This window comes from Monodon monoceros, unplaced genomic scaffold, assembly GCF_005190385.1.
Source record: "Monodon monoceros isolate NGI ecotype Baffin Bay Population unplaced genomic scaffold, NGI_Narwhal_1 Super_Scaffold_15, whole genome shotgun sequence".
Taxonomy (NCBI): Eukaryota; Metazoa; Chordata; class Mammalia; order Artiodactyla; family Monodontidae; genus Monodon; species Monodon monoceros.
In genome coordinates, this window is record NW_021703771.1 from 14,024,886 (window position 1) to 14,048,432 (window position 23,547).

At 42.0% G+C, this 23,547-nt stretch overlaps 1 protein-coding gene across 1 annotated transcript in view; it reads left to right on the forward strand.

Annotated features, from left to right (window-relative positions):
• SH3BGRL2 (SH3 domain binding glutamate rich protein like 2) overlaps nucleotides 1-23,547 on the forward strand; it is a 53,251-nt gene that overhangs the window by 16,722 nt on the left and 12,982 nt on the right. Inside the window, exon 2 of the mRNA XM_029223316.1 lies at nucleotides 13,513-13,698. Within this exon, the coding sequence (XP_029079149.1) occupies nucleotides 13,513-13,698 (186 nt within the window). The remainder of the gene's footprint in view (nucleotides 1-13,512; nucleotides 13,699-23,547) is intronic.

Here is a 23,547-nt window from a genome sequence, read left to right on the forward strand (position 1 = left end):
GCTGCAGTCCTGTCGTTCTTGGTGGAAAATACCATCCTCAGCAGGATTTCCTCATTACTGCAGAGGATTTGGACTATTACAGCAAGTTTTGCTGGAGCAGGTTTTTCTACAAACTATCCTCTAATTAACAGGAAGCATGCGTGTGAACAGCAGTATGTAATTTTCATAGATAGTCTTGCAAAAGAGCGGCATTTTAAGTTCATATTTTATACTTGGCTGACTTTTTCCTTGAAGGAAGTAAACATGTAATCTTGACAGGGAGTGTAAAAACAGAAACATCAAACCACCCACATCTTTCATTCCAGGTTTTTGCTCATGTTTTTTATGGCTTCGCATTGCCAAGTAATACAAGTTGTTTTGTTTTCATTTTTGTTTTTTTCAAAATGCAGAGTAAAAGCAATTTATTGCATGAGTTGATAGAGAAATTAGTTAAAGCCGTTTATATTGCATCAAGCAGGTGGGAAAGGAGACAAGTCAACTAGCAGGTATGTGACGAGCAGCTCTTCGGAGCCACCCTGCTGAGTCCCGGTGGGGACACAGATGTGATACACACATGGTCTTCATCCGCCAGAGGAATTTACAGTTAAGTTGGGGAAAGAGGCACAGGTACTCGCAACTGTTATCAACAGCGCCAGGCTGTATATCATTAAATGGTGGTGACCCGTGGGGATAATGGGAGTTTGATGAAAAGAGGATCTGGGAGGGCTGTGGCTGGTATAAGTCAGGGTTTCTCAGCATCAGCACTGTTGACATTCTGGGGGGCTGTCCTGTACATCACGGGGTGTTTAGCAGCATCCCTGGCCTCTGCCCACTAGATGCCAGTTGTACCTGCCAACTGTGACAACCAAAAATGTCTGCAGACATTGACAGCTGTTTCCTGGGGGGGGGGGGGGACAAAATTGCCCCAACTGAGAACCACTGGGTAGGCATAGTTGATCGCAGTGTGGGCTTTGGGGCTGAACCTTGAAGAATAAATAGAACTTGGACAGGAAGTGTGGACCATATGGAGATGATTTAGTTAACAGAAGCCATTATGTAAAGACCCAGTCAATTTCTTTTTTCCTTTTTTCTTTATTTACTTGTTTACTTATTTATATATTGGAGTATAGTTAATTTATAATATTGTGTATGTGTCAAGTGTACCGCAAAATGATTCAGTTATACATATATATATTCTTTCTCAGATTCTTTTCCATTATAAGTTATTACAAGGTATTGAGTATAGTTCCCTGTGCTGTACAGTAGGTCTTTTAGTCCCAGAGGACAGCCATGGGGACATTTGTTAATTCCTCTTTACTTGTCTGACATCTGTGGTTCTCCCTGTTCCACTTTCTAGTTTGTTTTTTTTTAATTTATCTTATTGAAGTATAGTTGATTTACAGTGTTGTGTTAATTTCTGCTTGTACAGCACAGTGATTCAGTTATACATATATATATATATATATATACATTCTTTTTCATATTCTTTTCCATTATGGCTCATCACAGGTTACTGAATAGAGTTCCCTGTGCTACAGTAAGACCTTGTTGTTTATCCATTCCATATATAATAGTTTGCATCTACTAACCCCAAACTCCCGGTCCTTCCCTCCCCCCCACCCGCACTTTCTAGTTTTAACTCTAGCATTCTTTTTTTTTGTGGTACACGGGCCTCTCACTGCTGTGGCCTCTCCCGTTGCGGAGCACAGGCTCCGGCCACGCAGGCTCAGCTCCGTGGCACGTGGGATCCTCCCGGACCGGGGCACGAACCCGTGTCCCCTGCATCGGCAGGCGGACTCTCAACCACTGCGCCACCAGGGAAGCCCAACTCTAACATTCTTTTTCTCAGTCCTTGTATGCAGCAGAGACGGGTAAGTCAAAAAGGTTACTCTTGTGAACACACAGCAAGGGACAGCGCCTGTCTGTTCCTGGGTTTGGTGAGTCTGGCCTGGGCAGTTGAGGCGCATTCTGCTGTGACGAGCTCTGTGCAGCGTGTGCCTGAGGAGACCCCGTCCTGCCCTCATCACTTGTAGGCTGCCCTAGCCTGCCTCGCAGGATGGGAGGACGACAGGGTTGGCATGAGGATACAGCCTCGCAGAATATGTGCTAGCGTGATAGCAATCATGCTCATCTCTAAAGGGAAGCCCATTTTTACCAAAGGGTATGTTCCCAGAGAGTGGATCCTGTCAATGGAAATAATCAACAATCAATCGTAAGAACAGAAAAGAGTTTTATTTGAGCCAAACTGAGGACTAGCCGGAAGCCAGCTTCCCAGGTGACTGAGAAACTGCTCTGCAGAAGCAAGGTTTCCAGCACAGTTTATATCTTGTCAGAACAAAGAACATGAAACTAGTCAGGGTTACATTTCTTCAAGATTTCAGAAGAAGAACATTCCAGCCAGTACCCAGCAAGTCAGCATGGCCTTGGCCCCTGGGAAGGGAGCCTTATCCTCCCTTTACATCCTCCCCGGACCGGGGCACGAACCCGCGTCCCCTGCATCGGCAGGTGGACTCTCAACCCCTGCGCCACCAGGGAAGCCCTTAATCTCTATTTTTAACACGGACATTCTTTACTTTTAATCAATGTGTCCTCTAATAATTAAAACCGATGTACAATGTATGTTTGATAGGCCACAGTCTATTTTAGTCAGCATAAAATTCAATGTAACTCATGGGAAAGCCAGAATGACTTCCCCATATCTCAATCTGTGAACATTTCTTTTTATCAATCCTCTCTGCGTTACCTAGTTTTATAGTTTGGGCACTGTCAGTACTTTGACTCCCTGTAACTCCCAGCTTTCTTGGGCGCGAGCTGAAGGAAGGCAGAGGCAGGTGTGTACCCACTAAACCTAGCACAGTGCCTGGCACCTGCTCGACCCTCAGAATGTCCTTCTAGAGTGAACAAATGAGTGACTCACTGAGGGAATGGCGTTGTACTGGGCCCAGGTGTCCTCAGTGATTGGCAGGAGAGTAAGCTTGCCAAAGAACAGAATAGCCGATGAGGTCTGTGGCCTTAGAATTAAAAGTGTAATGATAATAGTGACTAATGTGTGTTGAGCTCTTTTCCTACGTGCCGTGCACTAAGAACATTACGTCATTTAATTTTCGTCACCACCGTCTGCCCTAAATTCTGATCTGCCTTTCACCGATGAGGCAACTGAGGCTTTGACAGAAGAAGTAACTTGCCTGAGGTGACAGATCCATCCCTTGCTGGTTGTCCAGCGCTAGAACACAAATCAAAGTGAAGTGGCCCCTCTGGGGGTCAGGCCGCTGCCCTTGACATCGTCATCAGATGTTCTAACTGTCATGGAAAAAGTCACAGGTGAACCAGGGCCCCTCGAGGACATCAGAGCCACAATTCCAGTGCCTACCAAACTGAGATAGGAGAGGCTCTTCATCTAAAACAGAGGGGGAGAGAGAGGGAGGGAGAGAGAGAGAGAGAGTGTGTGTGTGTGTGTGTGAGTGTGTGTGTGTAAAGGCTTTCCTTAGGTAGGTTATTTTTGGAACAGTGTTAAGTGTTGGACTCACAGGCAGGTCTGTGGTCATGCTGAGCCATCAACACAGTGATGTACTGTTAACAGAAACAGGGAGGTTAGGAGAAGGAGGTAGATTGCTAGGTTGATCTTATGACAACAAAACCTTGTCAAAACCTTGTATTGTTGTTTTGTTTTAGCAGTGAAGTCTGAGGTGATGGTGGGACGTTTAAGCATACATTTCCAGAAAGGCTTTGGCACTCTGGATTGGGCCTTGTGAAAGAGGCCAATTTTGAAATGCAAATTTTAGATATGTCTCCATAGAGGTGACAGTTGAAGATGTGGAAGTATGTGATGTCTTCAGAGTATTAGTATCAAGAGAAAGCAGATTATAAAGGATATGCAAATGGAGGATAAGCATCATTAGAATTAAAGGACAGTGATAATCATTTTTCTGGTCCCATCCATCAATAACGCAAAAGTGGTAAAAATTTTGTAGTTAAAATCCTACTCTCTTCCCTGATGTCAATTAGTTGTTCCTGAAAACGAATTGAAAGATGTTAGATTTTTACATTAAAAAAACTCACTGGAATTTTTCATTTGAAAGATTTTTAGTAGATTAGAAAATTATGTTTCTAGGTTTTCGTAGTGACAACTTTTACAGACAACAAACATTGTTTTCAGTAACAAAATCATAATACCGAACATTTCCTAAAATCCATTTTGTGAAATAGTTACCTGATAAAGTTTCATCTTTACTTTGAAGGGAGAAATCAAGAAAGAAGGTGTGTGTGTATGTGTGAGCATCTCTGTGTGTTTTAATATCTGTTAGGTAGCTTACTATTGATATCATTTGTCATCATGAAAAATGTCAGCCCGTTTGAAACAGCTTTCTTTTCTTATAAAAGAAAAATATATCTAGAATATACTTAAATTTCCAATGGTTGGATAATGTTCTAAACATTAGAGTTAAGTACTTAATAGAATCCATGCATGCAATAAGATAACTATGAAGATTATAAAAGCAGAAAATATTTGTAATACAACCGAAACATTCTACCCAAAAATGTGTATGTTACTATGGCAACCATATAAAGTCTGTTTCTGAACGTTGAATCCTTGGAAGGTAATATAAAAAATAATTAACTTCGGGATGATATTATTATTATTTTTTAATTGAAAAGACGACTTAACATTATAAACATGGAAAAAAGAAGCCAATGCAAGTTGGTTAAGAAAACAGGATCCAAAGTATTTACTGGTTAAAAAGAAAATATGTTAAAAGTATTTATTCAAGCTCAATAATGTTTATTTGTTTAATACAAACATATGGAGTGCCTAGTAAGTACCAGGGGCTGTGCTAATGATACACAGACAAAAAAAGCACAATGTTTTCCATCACTGAAATTGTATTGCTTTAATTTACAACATATAATAATGATTCTTTCAAAAATTGCCCTGTAGTTCACAGTTGCTCTTTCTGACACTCTGATTCCCTAAAACTCAAGTTTCAATCTCTTGCAAGACAGCCTCTCTCATTGTTATCTTCGGCTTGGAAGCCTGGTATTTGCTTTCTAGTAAGACAGACTGAAATAGACACCAGAGACACAGCACTTTACGTGTAATCTCATGTTGAGTTAAACAGCATTTGAATGTTGCCAGTGAGCCAATGGCTTGTTGGGGTTTCTTCTACACCCCGTCCTGCTTCCCAGAAAGGAAACATATCGGGTGGGTGTTTTAGGGGAGGCGTGTGTCCATTTGCAGGTAAGAGAGAACCTGAGTAACGTGAATTTAAATGAACAGAGGTGTTTGGGTCTCTCCAGGTTAAGTCTGGAGACTGATTTGTCCAGGGCCTGTATTTCTGGGATCTCTTGGCCTTTTCCTGATGCTTGCTGCCTCATGGTGGAAAGGCAGCCCCTGCACCTCCAGCCCTCACACCAAGGTTCCAAGCAAGAAGAGGGAGGAAGGGCAGGGACAAAGGGCCCTGGTATTGATCCATTAGCTTCAGCAGGAGAGCAGAGCCTCGTGCAGAAGCTCCACCCATTGGACTTTGGCCCCCAGCTTAGCAGTGGGCTCTGGGTCAGTGACTTCCCAGCTGCAAGGGTGGCTGGGAACACAGGGCTTTCACTTTCTAGTCTTCACAGGAGACGTAGTGAATAGCTTGGGGCAACTAGTCTATCGCCTGCCATTTACATCCTCTTTATGAGAATGTGACGCCTAGTAAGTCCAACAGTGTGGTATTTATTAGTTAAAGAATTTGCCATGGAATGATAGATCTTCGAGGTACCCTACTCAATTGCTTGGAAGTTCGTGTGTCTTTGACCCAGAAAAGATCATCAGACCTTTCTTCCCTTTTTATTTGGAAGGAGGAGTTGTCTTTGGGCCCCCTACCCCTCCTAGTCTAGTCCAGCGCCTCCTCTGTAAGTCTTAGAAAGTTATAAGAAAATCTATGCTCTCTGTCCTCTTTCCTCTGCCTGCCTTTGATTTTTTCCTTGTGACAGACATAAAAGGCCCTAAATCAGCCTTACATCTGCCTCAAGTCAGAAGAAAGAAAACTGTGTATTTGAAGTGTGAAAGGAGGTGAAATGAAGAACTGTTACATCCAATACCTAAAGCCTTTGAAAGTTCAATGAAGTTACTTTATATTTTTTGCAGAAGGCCACATCTAGGGCAAAGAAAGAAAACATGCTTGAATGAATGAAACAACTGAGCAGTGCCTATTATGGTTTAGCTCTTTTCTTATTTAATCCTCCCAATAAACCTGTGAAAAAAGATTCTGGGTCCATTTCACAGATTTGGAAACTAAGGCCAAAAGAGAAGCTTAGTAATATCTCCAAGGCTACTCGACTGACAGGGCCAGGGTTAAAACCAGGACAGTCTAACTCTAAAATACATACTTTTCTTTTTTTCCAGTTTTTCTTGTTGTCTGCCATCTGTGCTTTGTCTTTTTTTTTTTTTTTAATTGAAGTATAGCTGATTTACAATGTTGTGTTAGTTTCAGGTGTACAGCAAAGCGACTCAAGATATACATATATGTGTGTGTGTGTGTGTGTGTGTGTGTGTGTGTGTGTATATGTATTATATATATAATATATATGTTTTCTTTTTCAGATTCTTTCCCCATATAGGTTATTACAAAATATTGAGTAGAGTTCTCTGTGCTATACAGTAGGTCCTTGCTGTTTATGTATTTTATATATAGATGTATGTTATGTTACTTCATAATTTATCCCTCCCTGCCACCTTTCCCTTTCCCCTTTGGTAACCATAAGTTTTCTATGTCTGAGTCTCTTTCTGTTTTGTACATAAGTTCATTTGTATCATTTTTTTTAGATTCCACATATAAGTGATATCATAAGATATTTGTCTCTGTTTGACTTACTTCACTTAGTATGATAATCTCTAGATCCATCCATGTTGCTGCAAATGGCATTATTTCATTCTTTTTTTGTGCTTTGTCTTTACACTTGCTTTCCCACAATTGCTCACGTTAAATCTCAGTTAGAAAAAAAAACAAGCCCTATCTTATTCAAATTGATAATGTCTTTGTTTACTAGAGACTCCCAAGGTCCCAGGGTACAGCCTCCGCTGTGTTCACCCCGGAATTCAAACACGATTAGACACGTCTGGAAGCGTCTGGAAGAATCTGGCAGGGGCTGCTTAATTACATAAGTTAACTGGCAGCCTTCTGGGAAAGAACTAATCCTACGTGGAGAGAGAGTAGAGAAGTGCAAGTTTACTTGCAGTCAGTGCCTGAGAATAGGGGGTAAGTGTAAGTCAAGTGCAGTATAATTTAGTTAGCCTGGCCTCTGATCCAGTCCCTAGGGATGCCTGGAGCCAGGAGGTTGCCAGGGAAAGCTACCAGTGTCTTCACTAAGATTTGCGTGGGTCGTTGAGTGTTCATGCTACATCAGCAGATTGAGTGGCACCAGCCCAGACAGCTTATCACTGGGGCCGGTTCGTCAGGGCTTGGGGCTTCAGCAGATCTGGGTCCTGCAGGGCCCCGGAGTTGAAAGGGTAACGGTTTATTGTTTTAGTCCATTTGGGCTGCTATAAGAAAATACCACAGACTGGGTGGCTCAAAAACAACAGGAGGGCTTCCCTGGTGGCGCAGTCGTTGGGAATCTGCCAGCCGATGCAAGGGACACGGGTTCGTGCCCCGGTCCGGGAAGATCCCACATGCCGCGGAGCGGCTGGGCCCGTGAGCCATGGCCGCTGAGCCTGCGCGTCCGGAGCCTGTGCTCCGCAGCGGGAGAGGCCACAACAGTGAGAGGCCCGTGTACCACACACACACAAAAAAAATCCCCTGCCCTTGTGGAATTTGTGTTCTAGTAGGACGAGGTGAACAAACAAATGTGTAAAACGACAGTATGTCAGATGCTATGTGCTATGGTAAAATAAAGCATTGAAAGGGAATAGGGAGTTTTGGGGGAGGGAGGCTGGTAAAAGTGTAAAATCACATAGTCAGGCAAGGCCTCACTGAGAAAGTGAGCTTTGAGCCGGAAATGAAGATCTGTGATCTAGCGTAGAGTTGGCAAACTTTTTCTGAAAAGGGCAGCTGTTAAATACTTTAGGCTTTGGGAACGGTACAGCCTCTGTTACAATGACTCAATTATGCTAATTTCTCTAGGACGGAAAGCATCCAGGGAGAACATGTAAATGAATGGATGTAGTTGTCTTCCAATGCAACTTTACTTATGGACACGGAAATTTGTATCTCATAGAATTTTTATGTCATGAAATACTATCATTCTTTTGATTTCTTTTCCCCCCAACCATTTAAAAAGATAAAGGCTATATTTGGCTGTGGGCCATAAAAACACAGTTACTGGGCTAGAATTGGCCTGTGGGCCTCCCTGCGATAGAGCCCAAGAGATTTAACAGTGTCCTTTCCCCTTAATTGCTTTGGATGACGTGTAATGGTGTACGTTTGAAAGATAAGGTGGAATGCAACTCATGCTTTTGTAGATATTTGCCTGTTTTAGGTCCAACAGCTTTGCTGTTGCTTCACAAAGAAAAGGAATGAAAATTCATCTGTTTATCCAGTGACAGATCCTCATTTCACTTATATGAAATTTATGGCTTACAGCTTTTATTTTTAGGCCCTGCTGTGCAATAATAGCTTTTATTTTCGATCCATCCTACTACAGTATTGCCGAAGACATTTTATGTAGCAATTAAGAGTTTTCCAGGTAGCATTGCATTGGGATGCAAGCTCTAGAAGAGTTGCTAAAAAGTGGCTTAACTAATTAGGGTTTTATTTGTCTAATAAGGTTTAGAGTGGGCTGCACAAGACTCGTGTGGCAGCTGTAAGATGTCATCAAGAACCCAGGTTCCTGTCATTCTGCTTGACCACCGCCATTCTTGCATATGGTGTTGGTTTTCACAATTGCCAAATGCTTTCTGCACCTCCGGGCACCACGGGTGCATTTCTGCAAGAGAGAAGGGAGAAGAGTGACCAGGTGCAAAATGGGCTTTGTCTTTTCATTCATTAGGTGGAGCCTTCCCAAGGAGCAGACGCCTCACATCTCACTGGCCAGCACTGTGATCACCCGTAGCTGCAGAGCAGCTGGCTCAACAAGTTTTTATAGCTGAGCACATTGCTTTCTAAAACAAAATCAGGCTTCGGTTATTAAGAAAGAAAGGGAGATGGGCTACTGGATAAATAGCGTTATCTGCCATGGCTTCTAAGTGTGTTTGAAGGAAAAAAAACAGTCACGTGAGTTACAGGTACCGTCACGCATGGCTAAATCGACATGGGTGAAGGCCTTGACTGTCGCCCCACAATTTACTTCTCTTCCACAAATTTCTCTCCCCAGACTTCTTTTGATATTGATTGCAAGGTGCATTTTGTTTCAGAACGCTTGAAACGTAAATAAAACTCTTTGTGTCAAGGAAGTGACGGTATATGTTATTGTTATCTGAACCCTGGGTTTATGCCCGCCTGTGCAGTGCCCTTGACGGCTTCCTCTTGCCACGAGGGAAGCCCTTCCGTTACCTACGACCCTGGCTTCTCCCAGGTCCCACCTCCTGCGCTGGTCTGTCCCTGCCGCTCATTCCTGGGCTTCCACAGTTCCAGCCCTGGTCACCTGGGAAATCTCAAAACAGCCCTGCTGCCATGACTCATCTTCCTTCCTGAGGCTAATGTCACAAACATCCCCTTGAAACTTCCTTCTCTGGAGTGCAATTTCTCCCCTTTGTTTATTTGGGTGACCTGCTATCGTATTAATTTTCTGTGGCCTTAGCTCTTTTTTTTTTTTTAATTTTTAAAAATTTTGAACATGTGCTAAATTTATTTCTAAACTTCAACAAAAGCAGAGCAAAATATGATAATTTGATTCACCTTGTCTCAAAAAAGTGAACTTTTCTCTGACACTGCATTCTGAAAGATTTTTTTTAATGTGATGTCAAATAACAAATTCAACAATAATAAAGACGTTATACAGCACTGTTATGTGCCAGGCAATAAATATTGTAAGCTACACATAATTTATCTATAACCCTCACAATAATCCAATAAAGCAGGTAATACTATTATTCCCATTTTAAAGATGGAAAAACTGAGGCATAGAGAGATTAAGTAGCTTGCTCAAACTCACCCAGTAAATAAGTGGGGGAACAAGGATTTGTAGCTCTTTTTTTTTTTTCTTTTCTTTTTAATCATCTGGCCTTTCTTCTAAGTGTAAGGAGTCAGGGAGGCCAGCAAGTGACAAAACGCTCCAAGTCCAGCTTCATGTCCTGTTGATTTATACGAAATGCCCCTGGTCTCTATGGCCATGGACTACTGCCCCCCTCCAGGTTGTTTTCTATGGGAGGCTTTCTTTCTCTCTTAAATTTCTTCTCTTTAATCTTTTGAATGTTGACACATTCACACTTTTCCAAAAGGTTTACAAACATAGAGTGAAAACTCTTGCTGTCACTTTGTCCCCATCCTCCAGTTCCCACTCACCCCCCAGGCAACCGCTTTTGTTAGTTTCTTGTATAAACCTTCAAGCATTTTTCTAAAAAATGAAAATACAACTAAATACAAAAGTGTTCCTACTTTTCTCCTTATTTTTTTTTTTTAATGTGCCTAGCCTACACACAGTTCTGCTTTTTTTTTTTCCATGTATACATCTTGGAGACCTTTTCATAGCAGTGTTAACAGTACTTACAGAATTTCTCCCTTTTTCTTTTTAAGCTGCATAGTATTAAAGTGATCTCTTTGAAACACAAAGCTGGTCATGCCTCTCCTGCTTTCCTCTTAAAATACAGATATAATTAGTTACATTTCACTCCTCACGCTACCATCAGCCATCACCAGTGTCGGTGAGGAACTGTCCTTTGCTTCCTGCGCGTTGATAGGGTATAATGATGCATTTGACGTTTTTTCTTAAAACAGCGACCATTTTTTCCCAGTTTTATTAAGATATAATTGACATACAACACTTGTATAAGTTTAAGGTGTACAGCATAATGATTTGATGTATGTATATATTGTGAATCGATTACCACAATTAGTTTATTAACATCCATCACCTCACGTCATTTGAATTTTAATATTCTACGATGTAACTTTCAAATATTGGCTATAAGGAGGAGGGGTGTTGAGACACGGACACTCTTAGACTAATGGTAATGTAAATTGAGGCGGCCTTGATGAAAGACAGTTTTTACCCTGAGTCCTTCAGGAGTCTGAGAAATAGCTCTGCCCTTTCACCTGGGCTTCATTCACAGGGCTTTGTCCTAAAGTAGTCTTGAGCGATACCATCAAAGATATATAAAGAAGATATTATTTCTAGTGGTGAAACCTACAAGCATGCCAAGTATTCAACAATAGAGTAATAGTTAACTGTGCATCTACATGATGGAATTGCCAGGAAGATATTAAAATTCATACTTCTGAAAAATTTTCAATGACAGAGGGCAGTGGTCATGATACATTTATTGTTCAGTGAAAGGGGCAAGGTGCAGTTTTTTACCAGGTATGATTGTGTGAAAGGAAAGACCAGGTGAGCTGTAGGGGATTATAGTCCGGCAATAAATACCCTGTGTGTGTGTGTATGTGTATGTTGTCCCTGTGTGTTTATGGCCAGGAGGTAAGTGTGTGTTAAGGCCAGGAGGGGGAGTAAAGAAGCTGTGTACATGTCTTGATTTATCCTCATATTGAGCCTTTAAGTACACACATTTTGGAGTCGTGGTGGACGTTATATGTCTGTACATTATATATGGAAAACCAAGGTTTGACTATGGATAAGTCCCATTTTTGATCATGCTCACGAACAGTTGAAATGTGCTGGGTATGTAGAGCTCCATATATGGACATTAAATCCAGACTCTTTCCTCTATTTAAATTTTGGCAGTGGCTGTCTGGATAGTAGGATTGTAGGTAACTTTTTGTTTGCTTTACAAAAGCCAGTGGGGACCCACTAATGAAGGATTTTAGGGGGCTTCCCTGGTGGCGCAGTGGTTGAGAGTCCGCCTGCCGATGCAGGGGATGCGGGTTCGTGCCCCGGTCCGGGAAGATCCCACATGCCGCGGAGTGGCTGGGCCCATGAGCCATGGCCGCTGAGCCTGTGCGTCCGGACCCTGTGCTCCGCAACGGGAGAGGCCACAACAGTGAGAGGCCTGCGTACCGGGAAAAAAAAAAAAAATAGAAGGATTTTAGGACAGTGACATGATTGTCTTGATAAGAACACACACTAGGACTTGGATCAAAATAGGTGAACGCTTTCAACCTCAGGGTCGATAAACTCTACCTGGTAGAGTTGTAAGGGAAAATTAAGTAGGATGGATGATACTTCTTTGCATACCGAAGTTACAAAATAATATATGTTCTGAAATTCTATGAGTGAGGAGAAAAAGTTGACTTTTTCAGACATGAGAAGTGGCTTAATTCAAGAAATGGAGATAATATCATTTTCAACTTGGATTTACAACCATACAGTAATTCTCTCCTTTTATAATATTACTGTGCTTAAAAGATGTCCTTTCTTGCCAGCCTTTTATTTCTGTCCATACTAAGTGTGCCATCGCGTCATTAGTCATTCATAGACTTGAACCCAGTGATCAGAGACACATGTCACTGAGGCTTTTGGGGAGCAGTCGGATTGAGGTGGGGTGGAGGAGATTGGTTGGGACAATCCGTCTGTGAAAGTTTGTTCTTCAGCATTTTATTTTCTTTGTCCAGAGGTCTTTCTAGCTGCTTTCACTTCTCAAAATGATTCTTTTCTTTGGCCATTATAACATTTACTTCACCACTTAAGTTTGTTGTTTTTGCAGATTTCCCAGGATCGTTCAGAAAAAGCACACTTGTTTTCTCAGGTTTTACATGCTGTGGTTAAGATACCTGAATCTTGTCACCGCATCTCAATGAGTTCATACGTACCTTCAGTTAAGAAGATTGGTAACATCTGGAAAACCTGCAGATGTGTTTGCAGCTCTTCAAGAGCATACCTGACCCCTAGTGACTGGAGAAGGAAAGATGAAACATCAGGGGAACAAGAAGGGTTAAGAAAGAGAGTTCAAAGTAGGATGGTGCTTGTTGTTTACTCTCCCCTTGGAAGTGGAGAACGTTTTACTCTTGTGAATTGATGAAAGGATGCTCTCATGACAGTGGCTACAGCTGTGGCATATCTGAAAGAGGCTGCTGAGGGGAATAAAACTGTTGCCGCTCCCAGGAATCAATGAAGTGTCGACATCTCAGATGGGCTGTCTGTGGTTTTCAATTGGTTGGGGACAGACAGGGCTTTCGTGACTGTAAATGTCAACTGCGGGGCTGGGAGTGGGTAGTTATGGCCCCCTGAGGACTAAGTGAATCTCCCACCTCAGACCTCGTCTGTCCCTCCCAGACTGGCAGAGTTGTGCCCCAGAATTCTTGGAGAAATCACTGTGTCAGCACTTGCTGAGACGTCTGCTGGATCACCAGGGAGTGGACAGTGCGTGCCGTCTGCAAAAATCACCTCTTTTTTTTTAGCTCAGTGGCCTCTGACGATGAACACTCAAATCTAGTTCAAATTGGAAATATTTCCACATGGTTTTGGAGGAGCATTTCTCCTTATGTGTTTGTCTTCTCTCTGCAGATAAAGAAGCAGCAGCAGGATGTGGTTAGATTTCTGGAAGCCAACAAGATAGAGTTTGAGGAGGTGGACATCACGATGTCAGAAGAGCAGAGGCAGTGGATGTACAAGAACATCCCCCTGGAGAAGAAGCCTGCCCAGGGCAACCCTCTGCCACCTCAGATATTTAATGGTAACCGATACTGTGGAGTAAGTATCAAATGATTGTTATCACATCATTTCTTTGCCTGATTCAAAACAGAGTCATCTGGGGCTTCCCCAGTGGCGCAGTGGTTGAGAGTCTGCCTGCTGACGCAGGGGACACGGGTTCGTGTCCCGGTCCGGGAAGATCCCACATGCCACGGAGTGGCTGGGCCCGTGAGCCGTGGCCACTGAGCCTGCGCGTCCGGATCCTGTGCTCCACAACGGGAGAGGCCACAACAGTGAGAGGCCCACGTACCGCAAAAAAAAAAAAACAAAAAACAAAAAGAAAACAGAATTATCTGAAGTGCAGTTGGGTTTTTTTCAATGCAGACTGACCTCCTTACCTAGTACCTAGTCAGTTCCACAAGTCTAACAGAGGGTGAATTCGAGAGGGTGTATGAGTCCAAGGTCACAGACCGTGCCTTTCTGTTTGCTTTGGGAAAAGGGGGTGGGAAGGGAAGCTGCGTACCTGTGTGTTTACTGTGTTCTACATTTGAAAGCGTATTTTTTTATTAATACATTTTGGGGGGGCAGAGGGGAAGCGGTAATTATTCTTGAATCTTTATCTCTCTGTAGTGTAAAAAAACTGCTAATGGCTGATTATAAACCAGAGTTTCACTTTTTTATGATCATGAGCCAACTGGATCGTTATGAACAACTAAAATACATCAGATGCCTTCCTGCTGCAGGTGGCATTGAGAAGATGAAGCCGCTTTCGACTAATTATTTTCCTTCTCACTTCTTAGGTTAAGAAAAAAACATTGAGAAATGTCTCTCTAATGAGTCGTTAGGATTTGCTTTCTGCCGTAGCTTTAAGTATGTAAGTCAGTGTTTATTGTGAGACCTGAACTGCAGTCCTTTAAGGATGGCCAGGAGAAGGGGAAGGGGCTACAGTGCAGAGGTGCTCAAGGTGAAATAAATAACTGGGTGCTCGTTAGGGTGGAGAAAAGGGATAACAGTGAAACAGTTCTCCAAGAACATGAGGCAGAATGAAATGCTGAAACATAAAGCCATAAAGATCGTGCCCAGCGTTTTTACATGTCATGAAGAGAAAACCGAACCTGGCACTAAGACACAGATTTGAGTTCTAGTACTACTTTATGTTGGCTTGACACCTTTGGAAAGTCACATATCTCTTTATATCTCAATTTTCTCATCTTTAGCAAAGGACGGTAATATCTATCTCACTTCCCAGGATATTTGTCACTGTTTCTAAAGTACTCCTAAAACTCTATACCCACCCAAACTACCATTCAACTGTAAGACCAGAATAAAGGCATTTTCACAGCCGCCAAGTCTGAGGAACAGAGAACCAATGGATTTTTGTTTTAAGTTTTCTAGCACTGTTTGACTGATAGCTTTATTTTGAACTGTACAGTTTACACACATCTTCATCTATTATCTTATTTTGGTCTGCAGGCACAAAAGTACATTTTCTAGACTCTGTAATCATGAATGGAATACACTCTTGGTAACCATATACTTTCCCTAATATGAGATCATGATGTAAAAAAATTCCACAAAAATAATAACCTTTATTATATAATAATGCAGCTTATTTCTTGTTGATGCTACCTCTGCAGACACTGAGGTTTGACCATCCTCTGCTCTTGACTTCCCTCTCCATTGCTCTACCCACTTCCTGCATACATGGTTCAGGGCTGTTGACATCTCCTAAGTTTATTTTAAAAGTGGAGTTGTTGCTGGTTTTTTTTTTAGTCCTTGTTGTTTGATAGACCTCTCAAGAGGAAGGACGCAGAGACATCTTTGCTCTATCACCATAAAAGCCGAAGTCTTCAGAGCCCTTTGAGTAGAAGAATGTATTCAATGAATAAAAAAGAACGTGATGTGAAATAAAGTTAATTCCTTCCCTTTATTTCCACCTCTTTATGACTTTCTAAATCTCTGTGTATCTTTGCCTTATAGAGTCTATGGAAGTTTTTTCAGGTAGACTGGGAGCTGGCTAGAGGCGTCCATATTGATTAAACTGTGCTAGGTAAATGGCTGCTTGAGCAGTGTCAGTCCCGTAGCAGTTGTGACAGCAGTGCTGGTGTATTCATTCTGTCTTTATAGTCTGTTCTGGCAGGAGTTTTGAAGACAGTGTCTGCTCTTACCAAGGTCAAATAAATTCGATCTTGACAAAAGCAAAAACATCTGAGGGCAATGAACCATGGCCTCGTGCATCCCACCTGCTTCTGTGCACCTTGCAGTGCCCGGTAATGGTTTATGAGTGGTCGTATCTGGTTGGATAACCTGTGGAAATCTGCCATATTGCAAGTGACAGGATCCAGTAAGCATGAAGATTCTCCTGTTTCCTGGAATTGGCTGGAAACTTATTACTTCGTTTTAAACTGGATGAGCTAGGCATGTGAGACATACACAGCTGCTGAGCTGCTTGCTAACCAGTGTGGACAACTGCCTTCTCTCTCTCCTTTAGCACATGAAAATCCTGCCTATTGGGAGGAATTCCCCACCGAATAGAAGCTCCCTGGCGTGCCCAATCAGTTCTTCCCACCCCAGATTTGGACACTGAGGAAATGATGCCGAAACACAGCATCAGTTGGAGGTGGCTCAGTGAGTGTCCAGGGGTGATGGGGCCAGGCAGAGCCTGGTGGCTGGACACCATACGGCTGGTGTCCTAAGGAGGCTGATCCTGGGGTGTGGCCTAGGTGTGTTCTTGGTTCCCCAGACATGGAAATTCCTCCTATTTTCTGAACTGGTCCTCCAGGCTTAACGTGGATTCTGTGAGCTCCCCGCTATACCTTCATACAGTCTTTTCCTTTTAAGTTGCCAGTGTCTATTTCAGTTGTTTGTAGGCAAGAACCCTTCTTGGGGCAGACTGGTTGTTCTTGCTGTTTCCCTGAAGTGTCCTACCATAAGCACGATTCTTCTCTGGAAATGGGTTCCTAAAGGTCAACATCCCAACGCCTACAGGCTTTTCTCATTTTAGAAAGCTCAGATCCTCACGTTCAAGGTTTAAACTCTGTTCTCTCTCTCTGTGGAACTGGCATGTGTGGAATGCACTAGAAATAAAAACACACATATCTACACAAAAGGAAAACATTTCCTCCCATTTCTTTTCTCCCTCCCCATTCAGAAGGAAAAAAAAAATTTGGATTTCTTTATATTTTTTATTGAAATTTTTTTATTGTGGTAAAAACATACATCATAAAATTTATCATCTTAACCACTATTAAGTGTACGGTTGAGTAATGTTAAGTGTATTCACATTGCTGTAAAACAGGTCCCCAGAACTTTTTCATCTTGCAGAACTGAGACTCTATACACATTAAATAACTCGTTTGTCCCCTCCCCCCACCCCACTCCCCCGATAACCATCGTTCTACTTTCTATATCTATGAATTTGACTACTTTAGAGACCTCATAAAAGTGAAATCATGTAGTATTTGTCCTTTGTTTTCTTTGTTTTGTTTTTGTTTTTTGGCCACGCTGCGAGGCGTTCGGGATCTTAGTTCCCCAACCAGGGATCAAACCCGTGCCCCTTGCAGTGGAAGTGCGGAGTCTTAACCACTGGACCACCAAGGGAGTCCCAGTATTTGTCCTTTGTGACTGTCTTACTTCACTTGGCATCATGCCCTCAAGGTGCATCAATCTTGTATGTCTTAGTCCGTTCAGGCTGCTATAACAAAATACCACAGACTGGGTAACTTACAAACAATAGAAATGTATTTCTCAGAGTTAAGTCCAAGATCAGGGTTACACTAGGGTTGGGTTCAGGTGAAGGCCCTCTTCTAGGTTGCAGATTGCCAACTTCCTGGAGTATCGTCACATGGTGAAGGGGGCAGGGGAGCTCTCTCAGTCCTCTTTTTTTTTTGGCCGCGTTGGGTCTTCATTGCTGTGCGTGGGATTTCTCTAGTTGCAGCGAGCAGGGGCTACTCTTCGTTGTGGTGCACTGGCTTCTCCTTGCGGGGGCTTCTCTTGTTGCGGAGCACGGGCTCTAGGTACATGGGCTTCAGTAGTTGTGGCTCATGGGCTCAGTAGTTGTGGCTTGCAGGCCCTAGAGCACAGGCTCAGTAGTTGTGGCGCACTGGCTTAGTTGCTCCACAGCATGTGGGATCTTCCTGGACCAGGGATTGAACCCATGTCCCCTGCATTGGCAGGTGGATTCTTAATCACTGCGCCACCAGGGAAGTCCCAGACCTGTTTTATGAAAGGCATTAATCTCATCCATGAGGGCTCTGCTGTCATGACCTACTCCCCTCCCAAAGGTCTTTGGGCATCAGCATTTCACTGTATGAATTTTGGGGGGATACAAACGTCTAGCCTATAGCACTGAAGCATGTGACAAGATTTCCTTCCTTTTTAAGATCTCCATTGTACGTATATATCACATTTTGTTTTTCCACTCATCCATTGATGGACTCTGGGTTGCTTCTACCCCTTGTCTATTGTGAATAGCCATGCTATGAACATGAGTTTGCAAATATCTCTTCAAGATCCTGTTTTCAGTTCTTGGGGGTATGTACTGCCTTATATGGTAGTTCTGCTGGTAATTTTTTGAGGAACTGCTGTACCGTTTTCCATAGTGGTTACACCATTTTATAAACCCATCAGTAGTGTACAAGAGTTCTAACTTCTCCACATCCCTGCCAACACTTGTTATTTTCTGTTTTTGTTTTGTTTTGAGAGTAGCCATGCTAATGGGCATGAGGTGATATCTCACTGTGGCTTTGATTTGCATTTCTTTGATGATCAGTGTTGTTGAGCTTGTATATAATCTTTGGAGAAATGTCTATTCAAGTCCTTTGCCCAGTTTTCAATTGGGTTATTTGGCTTTTTGCTGTTGAGTTGTAAGAGTTCTTTGTATATTCTGAATACTAACCTCTTATCAGATATGTATTTTGCAGGTATTTTCTCCCATTCTTAGGTTGCCTTTCACTCTGTTGATTATATCTTTTGATGAACAAGAGTTTTTAAGTTTAATGTAGTCCCATTTGTCTGTCTTTGTTGCCTGTGCTTTTGAAGTCATATCCAGGAAATCATTACTTGCCAAATACAGTGTCATGAAGCTTTTCCCCTAGGTTTTCTTATAGCAGTTTTGTAGTTTGGGGTCTTAGGTTTAGGTCTTTAATTCATTTTTAGTTAATTTTTGTGTATGGTATAAGATAAGGGTGCAACTTCATTCTTCTGAGTGTGGATATCTAGGTTTCCTGTTACCGTTTGTTGATGAGACGGTGCTTTCCCCATTGAGTGGTCTTGGCACCTTTGTTCATGATCATTTGACCATATATGTGAGGGTTTATATTTTTTTGGACTCTATTCTGTTGCACTGGTCTGTGCCAGTACCACAGTTTTTATTACTGTCGCTTTGTAATGTGTTTTGAAATTAGGAAGTATGATTTCTTTAACTTCGTCCTTCTTCAAACTTGTTTTGGCTATTTGAGGTCCCTTGAGATTCTGTGTGAATTTTAGGAGTTTTGGGTGTTTTTTTCTATTTCTGCAAAAAATGCCATTAGGGTTTTGATAGGGAATATGTTGGATCTTTAGATTGCTTTGGGTAGCATTGACATCATAGCAATATTAAGTCTCCAGTCTATGAACGTGGGTGTCTTCATTTTTTGTGTCTCCGTTCATTTCTTTCAGCAATGTTCTGTAGTTTTTAGTGTACAAGTCTTTTACCTCCTTGGTTAGGTTTACTCCTAAGTTTTGTGGGCATTTTTGGTGCTATTGTAAATAGAATTATTTTCCTAATTTCCTTTTCCAATCGTGTATTATTAGTGTATAGAGACACAAGTGATTTTTATGTGTTGTTTTTTTGTCCTGCAACTTTGCTGAATGAATTTATTAATTCTTTCATTTTATTAAAAAAAAAAACTTGTAGTTAGAAATGGGAATGCAGCCAAATTTTATTTGACTGGGGTCACATTAACCAGTTTGTGGATTTGCCATCAAGGGGGAAGAACCCAATGACCATTCAGATAATCAAGATGAGCTGGTGCACGTTTGGCCAATACTTAGAACTGGGCTCTGGGTGAAGGTGGGGAGAGAGGTGAAGTGAGGTAGAATGTGTGGCTGGAGCTACTCATGTAAAGCCCTGTCTAATGAAGAGAGGACAGTTCAGCTGAGAGACAGAAGGCAGACTTTTATAGAAAAATAACCATTTGATTATTTTCCATGAGGCAACTTATAAAATTATTTATATTTTAAAACTATTGAATTACTTTTTTTTTGCACTTTTAGATGATACTTGTAGAATGTTAAATTTGTACCCAAGCATTGGGTGTATTGCTAGCCAAATAAGATTACCAAGTAAGATTACATTAAAGCTACTGACTAGTTTTGTTTAAGTAATGATTTGGGGGCCAGCTATGGCAGCCTTTCCCCATATTACGTAGGTTAATGGAGCCTGAAAGTAGACGACAGACAGGTTAAGACTAATCTTCATGAGGCACAGAAAAGCTAAATGACCAGCAGTGGTTCTTTGTGGAGTATCCTCTCCTTTTCTTTCTTAGGTATGAAAGGAAACAAGATGTGTTAGCATTTTCTAACCATTGGTAGAGGTTCGGAAGCACACCACAAGTATACCTAAATGTATGCAGTTGTATTGTTCCCAAGTGTAGTGTTTATGTAAGACTCTTGAGAAGATTGTCCCTGGATAATATATTTTAAGTGTGTTTGGGGATCTTCTGTGAAGCTGAAGAACCAACTCCCTTAATTATTAGTTTTACAAATCCCTGCCTCATACATATAACTTTATTTTTAACAACATTACACACACAGGGCTTCCCTGGTGGCGCAGTGGTTGAGGGTCCGCCTGCCGATGCAGGGGACACGGGTTCGTGCCCCGGTCCGGGAGGATCCCGCGTGCCGCAGAGCGGCTGGGCCTGTGAGCCATGGCCGCTGAGCCTGCGCGTCCGGAGCCTGTTGCTCCGCAACGGGAGAGGCCACAGCAGTGAGAGGCCCGCGTACCGCAAAAAAAAAAAAAAAGATTACACGCGCAACACACACACATACATACACATACCCTTGGTATCTGCAGGGGATTAGGGGATTGGTTCCGGGACTCTCCACGACTACCAAAATTCACAAATGATCATAGTGTATATACCATTTTGTGCCCTGCTTTGTTCTCCCAACAAAAATAGCTTCCATGTCATTGTAAACTAATTTTTTAGAGGTTGCCTCTTACTTCCCTGGGTGGATTATCAGAACTAACTTAATCATCACCTACCTATGTTGAAGTCCAGCTGTCTGCAGTAATTAACAGAACTTTGTTTAGAGTCCATAAGAAAAATAAAAAGGAAAGTTAAAGTCAAAAATTTTCATTATCCATAGGAGATGTGGTCTGTCTCTAAAGTAGGGATGTTATTTATGTAGGTTCAAGGCAAAGCCCTGAAAGTCACCCCACACCCATTTTCCTCATCTCGATACTCCCTTGGCCACCAAATCCTGTAAGTTTTACCTCCTACATAATTCTGTCTTTGTTTCCCTTTCAAAGCTCAGTTCACACTGAGCCTTGCTATTGACTCTCTCTAATTAACTAGGACTCTGGTTATTCCTCCCCCTCCCCCATGCCCAGCAAACCTGCGTGTCATTACTCCTATTATGACCTTTAGTTCACAGAATGTTTTTTCATGCCTTTGCCTTCAGCTGGTCTCTGAGTTCCTTGTACTTACCCTCAGCAGGCTACGTGGCATATTTGTCTTAGTATCTGGTACCTATCAGAAAGTTGGGAACACAGAACATACTTAACAAAAATTGGTTCTAGAAGTGGGTGAATAGCTCCACGTACTTTCAGCCAAGCAGGTAGCTAACCCATTCTGTTGGGTCTCGCCTTGTCAAGGTTCTGAGCGTTTCCGTTCTTGTTTATTAATAAAACTCAAAGCCAGATCTCTCAAAAGCAAGCTTATTGAACCTTCTTCTAAATTTTACAATGAAATCTTTTCGGTAAATCACCTCTATTAGAAGCTTGCCTACCCCACAGGTAGAATTTTCTCAGGAAACTTGTGATCTGAATTTGAAAATCTGGATTCCAAGGTTTTCTGTCTAAAAGATCAGTTATCTAATCAAGGAGAATCTTCTCCTTCAGATGTTTTACTATACGTGATCTCATGCGGCATCCTCACAGATACTAGGAAAGGGTGGTGGGGAGCGGAGATATCAATTCTCTTTATCGCTAATTGCTGGATGCCCAGAAGCATAGCAATTTAATTAGATATTCTTTGCAGTCTTATCTCTTCTATATAACCCTAGTTTTTATTCTTCTGTCTATAAATGTTTAATCTCCCATGTTCACCTTACTGAGATGCTTGTCTCAGTATTCTACAGTGATGAATCCCTAGGACATGTCTGTCATGAAAACTATGGTTTGTGCTCTGAATATTGAAATATTCAATATGTCAGTATTCGTCCAGACAATTTCAGGGCACCCCAATTGCATGTTTAACAGTGTATCTTAACTAATACCCAAACTGGCGGTTTCCCTTTTGTTAAAATTTTCCTCTTTTCTGAGCCTTACACAGTTTAAGTTAATGAAAAGAAAACAAAACTGTTAAAACACTAAGGCCATGTTAATATCAATGTTAAGACAATAAAGTCTGTTGACGGGAGGGTCCAAAGTGAAAAGTCAGTCTCCCCCAGATTCCCAAGATGTAGCCTCTTTTATGAGTTTCTGCTTTGTGGTTTTAAGTTACCACCACTCTGTGTTTCATAGACTAATATCTGTATTCCTTGATTGATTTATTTATTTTTGCAGTACGCAGGCCTCTCACTGCTGTGGCCTCTCCCGTTGCGGAGCACAGGCTCCGGAGGCGCAGGCTCAGCGGCCATGGCTCACGGGCCCAGCCGCTCCGCAGCGTGTGGGATCTTCCCGGACCGGGGCACGAACCCGCGTCCCCTGCATCGGCAGGCGGACTCTCAACCACTGCGCCACCAGGGAAGCCCTATATTCCTTGATTTTAAATTAGATAGTATTTACTTTTTTCTTTGGAAGAGGGGAAACTAGCATTCTTATAGCTTCTCTCATTTCTCCCCCGTTTTGACTTACACACGTGTGCACGCACACACTGCATTGCTAAAGTTTATAACAGTCACATACTCATCTGTAATTATAATAACTATTGTATACTATGTAAATATACCACATTTATATTGTTATAAACATATAAATATTCTCTACAGAACTGCTTAGCTGTGTGAGTGGTCACAGAGGAAGGTGTATAATCCTATATTACTAAATTCCTATGGCTTGAAGAACGACACAAATATTTATGAGATTTTCTTAATTGATTTTAGCCTTTTCACTTACTCCTCTGAGTATTTCTTAAACTTTTATTGCTGGTTGCTTTTCCTGTGTTTAGCACAAAATTGTTTCCCATCCAATTTCAGTGGGTGCTTGGGTAGATGTATTTGCTTGCTCTGCCATCTCGTATCAGAATGGTCAGAAATGTTGAATGTGTTAGGAATTTTAAATCTTCAGCTTTGGACTTACTCATATTTTTGGTATTTGGCCTAAAAATTGCTGAATGAAGCTGTTTTAGACAGCTACATCTTATATATCCTACCGGGATTGGAGCTGTCAAATATTTTTTCCTCCTCTATCAAGATTTCACAAGATGGAATATAGCATTAATGGTCCTTAACCACTGAATCAAAAAATTCTGCTCAGAGGCTACCCTCAGGCTTGAAAGAAATTTCAGGAGGAAGGAGTCTCTGCCCATTTACAGCAGCAGCGGTAGCTCTTGTAGTCTTAGGAGGAATTTTTTTCTTTAATTTCTCCTTTGGGGTAAACCAAATTTGCTTTGGCTCGTTTAGAAGTGCTTGCTGCCACCATTTCCTTGCGGGCCACGTGTTGTTTTTGTTCCCTGCAACCTTCTGTTTGGAAAGGCCCTTGGC